Genomic DNA, 8723 nt, shown 5'->3' with positions numbered 1-8723 from the left:
TACTTGACTTGAATGCACATTTCACGTTAATAAGCAGAGGCGCAAATATGTTTGTAAAAACAATATGAGTCTCGCTCTGTGAAAACGGGGGCACATGCCCAAGTTTTCCCAGAGCAACTATTCGTGCAGTAGCGTTTTATTTCGCTGCATTCGTCCGGTTAATAAATCACGTACGTGTTTCACTGGTGGAGTACAAGGAGGTCACGGGTCCCGCCGTAGAGCCGAGTTTTACACACGCCACGCTGAATAGCCTGGGGCCGTATTCCAGTAGCTTCTTAAGTTTTCACTTAAGTTAAGAAATTTTTCAAATAAATTTCTTAAGTTAAATTTGAAATGTCAAAAACAAAACATGAAACGCTTAGTATTTCTCTTTAAGAAATCCTTTTAGAGTTAAAGGAAGTTAACTTAATTTCAAGTATATGAGAAAAAATACACAGAGTAAAGAAATTTATTAAGTTTATGAAGCTACCAGAATTTAACTTAAGTGAATTCTTATTTTTAAAGAAAAAATGGCGGAGATAAGAAAAAATATTGTGCAATATTTCAACTTAAGTTATTTTTTAACTTAAGAAGCTACTGGAATACGGCCCCTTGTCGTCAACGAGCATCAAGCTGCTTGCCTTCTCCATAGAACACCGGGCCGAAGAATTCACCCGGAAGTTACAGCTTCTTTAATTTAAATCTTTCCCATGTGATCTCACGGTTGCGGGACTTAGACAATTAGCTTCGAACGATCTCGAATCACTTGGTACGAGCATCGTTCTTCACCGGAAGTCGCCGCATTGCGCATTTCCGGCGGGAAATGTGCTATGTTCGATCTCGAATGATAAAGTATAACTCTTAGATTTTAAACGTGCCTTTAGGTGTAAACCAGACAGTTTTTAACGTGACTGAGACTTCGCTTTCGCACTTACATCACGTAAAGTCGTTGACGTTTAATGAAATTATAACTCCCAATTATGGGGAGCTCAGAAGTTTTCTGATAAAATAAAAACCGAAGAAATAGTAGTGTTTACATTACATTGCGCCTCGTTTTGGGAAAACTGGGCTGAATGCATATGCGTTAAGTGTCGTCCCAGATTAGCATGTGCAGTCCGCACTGGATAATCAGGGATGATACTTTCCGCTGTTACGATAATTTGCGTTTAAAGAAGTCTCTTCTTAGCGCAAATCGAGTTAAGGCACAGTCTAATCTGAGACGAGACTTTACGCACATGAATTCAGGTCCAGTTTTCCCAGAACGAGGCCTTCTTATTGACGTGTTCATTGCTTGCATTAGTAAAACTATTATATATTGTTATTTTTGTAGAAATTCCATTTTGAAATGATGTGATTTTGATTTGAAAAATTCGCTCAATTATACATTGCATTCATAAAACATATTTATTTTGTAAATTGTTTTTACTATATTGTACACATAATGTTATTGCCGGAAAATACACATTTACAATAAATATTGTATTTAAATCCAGCTGTTTGTGGTCCGCAAACCGAAGAGAAACAGGTCAAAAATACTATTATTAATATAAATCACGCGCCTATTTGATTCGTTCAGCTGTAAATGAACGGCTGATGTAAAGAAAGATGATGAATCGCATCAAAATATCTGAGAGGACGTCTTAAACACTGTGGCTAATGCATAATACAATTTAACAAATACATAATTCTATTATTAATGTGTGTTATCTTTTATTGTGTAAAACAATCATCATAAAATGCATGAACATGTAAACATATTTTCAAATAAATATTTGACACAACATGGACGAACAATATTTGACAAGTACCGTAATATATTAACATATACATGTATATACATCAACATAATTAAAATGTATATTAACAATAATTAACAATTTGAACAATCAATTGAAGAAACAATTAAACACTCCATGAAAAATGTATACACGTATATCAATACATCATGATATAAGCAACGTTCTGTGAAAACGGGGCTTAATACATGTACGTTAAGTGTCGTCCCTGATTAGTCTGTGCTGATTGTACAGGATAATCTTGGACGACACTTTAAGCACATGAGCCAATCCCGATTTTCCTAGAGCGATATTAATATAACAAATGACAAGTTAACAACATTCAGTAAATAAATGCGCACAGATCAAGAGAAAGGTTGGCATGGACAGCATGTCAAATACGTAATTGAAAAGTAACCAATACAGCGCTGTGTTATAACGTCTGCATATTGAATATTGCGCACAGTATTCTTATCCTTATATCAATGAAATTAAGTGCAAAAAAAAATATTCACCATCGTTGGAAACATACACAGCGCGATATCTTTTATATCCGAAACAGTACGCGTCCAAAGTACCAAAATATATTGCAAATCTTATGATGACATTGTATATATAGTACCAATATCTATTGCAAATCTAATGATGACAATGTATAGTACCAATATCTATTGCAAATCTAATGATGACATTGTATAAAGTACCAATATCTATTGCAAATCTAATGATGACATTGTATAAAGTACCATTATCTAATGCAAATCGAATGATGACATTGTATAAAGTTTTGTTTTATTTTGCCACAAGCCCTTTTATATCAGGTACATTCAGATCACATTAAAGCGACTATGTTCTAAACTGCAAAATTTCGTCGTTACTTAAAATTTCCTGCGAAATCTTTGATACAACACAAGGTCTCAGATCAAACAAGACTCGGCTTAACTGCGTCGGTCATAACGATCTGTCTGTGAATGAACCGCGTGGCGTCACTAACGTTTCCGTCTGACGCAGATTTTAAGTTCCGCCTCGCTTTTAGGTGACATAAACACATTGCTAGTAACGTCACCAAGACAACGGACGCTGCTGCTGCAGGAATGATTATCACCGGAAGAAACATCGATGCGTCCGCCCCTGTCTTCTTTTCTGAAATTGATAATACCGGTCAAGCCTTGTTTTTTATAATACCACTTCAGTGATCTTTGCCTGATATAACGCTGCTTGATAAATTTCTTTAATACCACGTCATGTTTGGAGGTAGGTCATATTACTCGGAATCAACTATAAATTCATCATTTTGGTAAAACAAGAATCAGATTCAACTAAACAAATACCGAGGTGTTATATATTTAAGACACAAAAAGCAACACAGCTAAAACAAACACGCTTTTAAAATAATAAACGCAAGTGCGTATTACGCCATTATTAAAACGTCAAACTTAAAACATCATATTTATTCACGCTTAACATGAAGCGTAATAGCGATTATATTATATTTTTTATTTTAAAATATTGACGTAGAGGTATGATATACAGAAAAACAGGTTACTGTCCTATCGTTGTGTAACATAACAAACTCACCGTTCTTTTATTCTAAGCCTCAGCTGATATATTACACAACGATATGACAGTAACCTGTTATTCTCAATAAGTTTGGTGACATCAGTTGACTCCAGTTAAATGCGTAGAATGCAATTACGTTTCGCAATAATTAATTGGTGCTAACAATTAAAACCAGAAGCAATATTTCTCATTACGTGATAACATATTATTTAAATTATAAAGCGTGTTCATACAGAGACTCAATAACAAGTAATAACCAACTATTGGGGACAAAGCATTAAAAAAAAATACTTACCTGTGAGTGTATGTTTTCAGCCGACCACTGCACACGATTACCGTAAACAACGTTTTGATAATCTGACGTCATAACAACATTTTGCACTGGACTATGCGTACGTAATATAAAAAAATCACCGGTAGAACGTACTTGCGTTCAGGATGTACTGTATATACAATTATAAGCGTACAGTGTCAAACGGAGAGTGATGAGAAAAGGTTTGTTTCACCCTAGAAGTACTGTATAGTAGAGGATGCATATAAAATTATCATTCACGACGTAGTGATGTGAACATTTTTGTTTGACCCTAGAAGTAGTGTGGGGAGAAGATGATACTAGTGAACTTACCATTAACGACGTAGTGATGTAAACACTTTTGTCTGACGCTCAAAGTAGTATGTAGAGTAGAGAATGCACATAAACTTACCATTCACGACGTATAGTGATGTGAACACTTTCGTCTGACCCTCAAAATACTGGTCAGAGAAGAGGATTCACATAAACTTACCATTTACGACGTAGAGTGATGTGACCACTTTCGTCTGACCCTCCAAATACTGGTCAGAGAAGAGGATGCAAATAAACTCAAGATCTGCGTCCCGAACTTCGACGTTGGAGACGGTCATATTTGACGCCAAGACGCCGTCATGGCTACAAAAGATGACAGTTCAAATTAAGGTTCTTCGTAAATATTTTTCATACAATTTTGAGGACATTGTGAGTTTGATCCTTTATAATGAGTGCTATTAGAGGGATGGTCAATATGTCCGTGATCTTTCAATATTTTAAACAAGCATCTGTCACCAGTCATCATTTCATATCGAATTTAACTGAACGAGGTCTAGAATTTCGTCAGAAATTCCATGCATGGATATGCATGTTTGTCATTGGTTTTCTTAATTTGATGTTCACAGTCAAATATCAATCATAAAAATGGAAATCTAAGTCAACAAATTGACAACGATATTGGGCGTTTAAATTCATTTTAAATCAATTCCATTTTAATAATTTTGTTGTGACAGCGTTAAAGTAACTTAAGATCAAGTGTTCGTTGTCAAGTAAAGTTTATTTACAATTTCAATTGCAAGTTTTGTAAAACTTCATAACTTGAATCAGAGGTAGGGGACAAATGGCCTTCACAATCATTATACCACCAAATCCTAAACAGCTCACCGATATCTTTTTGGCTGTGATTTCGATTAGCGATCCCCTACCAACTAGGCCAGCAGTCCCGTCTACTTACTACCAACTAAGCCAGCTGTCCCGTCGAATTACTACCAACTAAGTCAGCCGTCCCATCTACTTACTACCAATTAAGCCAGCCGTCCCGTCTACTTACTACCAATTGTATCAGCCGTTCCTCCTAATCACTTCCAACTAAGCTAACCGTCCCATTTACTTACTACCAATTAAGCCAGCCGTCCTGTCTACTTACTACCAATTGTATCAGCCGTCCTTTCTAATCACTTCCAACTAAGCTAACCGTCCCGTCTACTCACTACCAACAAAGCACATTGTCCCGTCTCCTTACTACCAACTACGCCAACCGTCCCTTTTACTTACTACCTACTAAGTCAGCCGCCCCGTATACATGTATGTATAACCAACAAAGCCAACCGCCACGTCTACTTAGTAGCAACTAAGCCAAACGTCCCTCTACTTACTACCAACTAAGCCAACCGTCCCTTCTACTTCCTATCAACTAAGCAAGTCTACTAACTAAGGTATGTCCAATAATCTCCTTCCAACTAATTCAGCCGCCTCGTCTACTTATTAAGTTTTGTTCTGAACGAATTTAATGAAATATTGCATTAAATAACGAGCGTCACATGCTTGCGTACGGAGGAAATCGTCCAAAGTTATTAAAGAAGAGTTTTTAAATCTTAAAATTCGTTTACGTACGCGAAATCAGTTCGTGGAGAAATCATGCGACACCAAAATAGTGAGATGCGATTGATCAGTGATGCTATCAAGTAAAACGCTTTAATTATCTTACACGTACGTACGAAAACATTATTGACAGTGAATGTTTACACACAAAAAACATCATGTAAACCATGTGATAAACACTTATATTAATACATATTAAACCCAGTCATTTCCTGGTTAAATCAAGGGAATGTCTAAATTGGTAAAACTATTAATAACGTACACTATGATATTTAATAATTTACAGGTTTTACCAGGTAGACGCACCCTCATTTTTTTAAATGAAACTTATATATTTCATCAGCTTGTGCAATATTACCTGTGATTCAATCCAACCGCAATATTAAATTAATGCGACCAACAGCGTCGAAATATTCGTTGTGCGACCATCCTTTTATATCGCAGATCAGTACAATTAACAAACATGTCTTTTAAATCATAATATTACTATATAACTTATTTACACTTTATGTACGATACTAGATCTACCCTGTCATTTGTTTATTGGATTAACGTTAATTATTTTATTTATTGAATACATTCAATTTATGCAGTAAAATGTATCCACTAGATTTATTGTTTAACACATTATTATCCGCTTCTGATTCAATTTGATTTGATTAAAGGGTGACCATTTTAAAAGCGATAATGTTTTTAATTATATTTAAATAACCTTAAGGTCATACAAAAATTCTTTTTGATTAGGGTCATGGGGCTATAAACGTTTAAATGCAAACAAGAAATATCTTTAAAAAAGATATACGGCGTTGATTGTGGTTTGAGTTTGTGAAAGGTAAAGAGTTCAAAAAATGAGACCAAGGATAGCGAATGTCTTTTTCTGTAGTTCTTAGCTGGACCACACGCAATACGGGATGTTACGCGGAGTTTTCGCGGCTTATTTTACATAATTACATATTGCTGGTCATAAACCTATATATACAAAACAGAAAACCAAATGAAGAATGGAAGTGAAATTTAAACATATGAGTCAACCGGCCACACGCGAAGTATCCGTACATATTTTAGATATTTATACGCGCGTTCTTCGAACAAACCTGTTTTAGTGGTTTGTCGGGCATTGCTTTTTGATTCGATTATTAACAGTATCGAGAATCATCGCGCTCATGCTTAATACATTAGGCAATATGGTGGAATAATTCTTGTTAAATTAATTTAAAATAATATTTATCATGGTATTGTTGAAAACACATAAAGACTCTATTATTGACATACCATAATTGTATCGCTGAATATCTTCATTTAACATCTTTTGTGGTCTAAAGAAAATCTCAGTTAACCTAGTTCACGGATAGGGTCTATATTATATAACAAACTGGCCACGAACTCAGGTCAGCACATAAGCGTCTTCGGACGCAGCGATGACCTGTAAATAAACCCTGATAACTTTCGGATTGAAATGCAATGCATTAAAGTGAGGCCACGCTTCCACTGCTTTTTATACTTTTACATGTTAACATGTTGATAGGAATATGAAAGTCAGTACTAAAATGAGAACATAGCCTTTAAGTAAAAACGCTGTTGCCCTGAAAATAAGAGGTGGACGCACAAACTGTATTGATGTCGAGATTGAGTGTAAAATTGTTCTATCTATTTAGCCTTTTCATTAGAGATAAAATTGTTTCATGCTGAACACGCAGTAAAACAGTGTTACAAAGACGCGGACATGTTTCCAATGTTCTGATGGTATGCTCATATCAGCCTATGGGATAACTGAAGTGTATTCATTCTGAACTATCCGCGGGAAATTTTATTTGAATTTTATTGGACAGTTACAAAGGTCAGGTAAGGTGAAAAGCTGGCGTATACAGCTAACGCCGAAAAAAAACAACAACCAACGACAATGTGCTCAGTTGAGTATAACAAGAGCACCGCATAACGGGTGCCACGCTCGGCTGCGAAAGCTTGTCAGATTTTTTTTAGAGGTCACAGTGACCTTGACCTTTGACCTAGTGACCCATAAATGGGTGTGGCATGTAGAACTCATCAAGGTGCAACTACATATGAAGTTTTAAAGTTGTCGGTGAAAGCACTTTGATTTTAGAGCCTATGTTAAAGTTTGATATTAGAGGTCACAGTGACCTTAGCCTTTGACCTAGTGACCCAAAAATGGGTATGGCGTGTAGAACTCATCAAGGTGCATCTACCTATGAAGTTTCAAAGTTGTAGGTGGAAGCACTTTGATTTTAGAGCCAATGTTAAGGTTTTATCACGACGCCTACGGCGGACGGCGGACGAGCTGGCTATGACAATAGCTCGGGTTTTCTCCGAAAACAGCCTCGCTAAAAATGAAGTTAGCTTGACTTGACTTATATTGTTCAATATGTTATTGACTAAGTCAAAATACATCTTCCTTTATATGATTTAAATTGTACTGGTCAGTCTTCACAAGAACAAGTTGCAAAAGTTCTAAAAGTGCTTTCTTTTCTACCCATAAGTTATGTTTTAACTGCTCGTTTTGTTAGATTCAAAATATAATAGGACTTTCAACATTGAAGAGAATAAGGCCTTTACTATTAGGGAGCATACTTACTTGTCGATCTGTGTTTGCGTGATTCTGTCGTCTGCTGCAGGAACTTCTGTCCACGAGCTATAATCGCTAGCCTTGGCTTTCATGAACCATGTCACCATTCTGACGTCATCTTGATCGCAACCGAAATATCCTGTGCAAGGGATAGTCACGTGATCACCCACTTTTGCTGACGTCACACCGCAGGGCAATGGCGCTATTGTGAACGGATATGGCAAGCGGTTCGACGCATAATCCCAAGAAACTAGGTTTCTCATGAGAACCTTGGTTCTAAGAATGAGAACCTAGGTTCTCAGAATGTGAACCTAGGTTCTCGCTTGAAGATTGCACATGGCTTCAAGAACCCAAGTTTTCAAATGAGAACCTAGGTTTTCATGAGAACCTTGGTTCTCATTCTGAGAACTTAAGTTCTCGTTTGGTATCCTAGGTTTTCACAAGAACCTAGGTTCTCATTTGAAAACCTAGGTTCTCATGAGAAACCTAGTTTCTTGGGATTATGCGTCGAACCGCTTGCCATAAACGGACCACGTTCTAGCGGGTCACAGACGACAACTTTTAGATCGAACACTGTCCCTGACTCGTCTGATTGGAATGACTTTCCGGAAGGACGCGTGCATTTGTATCGTCCGGTGTCGGAAAACTGCGCGTGCTTGAT

General features: G+C 36.6%; 1 protein-coding gene across 1 annotated transcript; it reads right to left on the bottom strand.

Moving 5' to 3' along the window:
• Window positions 1–1724: 1724 nt before the first annotated feature.
• Window positions 1725–8475, bottom strand: LOC127848859 (uncharacterized). The gene is made up of 3 exons (XM_052381521.1): window positions 8072–8475; window positions 4100–4242; window positions 1725–2897 (listed from the first exon to the last, which is right to left on the bottom strand). The coding sequence occupies exons 1-3, from the start codon at window positions 8323–8325 to the stop codon at window positions 2677–2679; spliced, it is 618 nt and encodes a 205-aa protein (XP_052237481.1). The 5' UTR covers window positions 8326–8475; the 3' UTR covers window positions 1725–2676.
• Between the last annotated feature and the right edge of the window lie 248 nt (window positions 8476–8723).

Source organism: Dreissena polymorpha, chromosome 10 (assembly GCF_020536995.1).
Source record: "Dreissena polymorpha isolate Duluth1 chromosome 10, UMN_Dpol_1.0, whole genome shotgun sequence".
Taxonomy (NCBI): domain Eukaryota; kingdom Metazoa; phylum Mollusca; class Bivalvia; order Myida; family Dreissenidae; genus Dreissena; species Dreissena polymorpha.
Note: the sequence above shows the minus strand (reverse complement) of the source record. Positions and strands in the feature narration are given on the sequence as shown.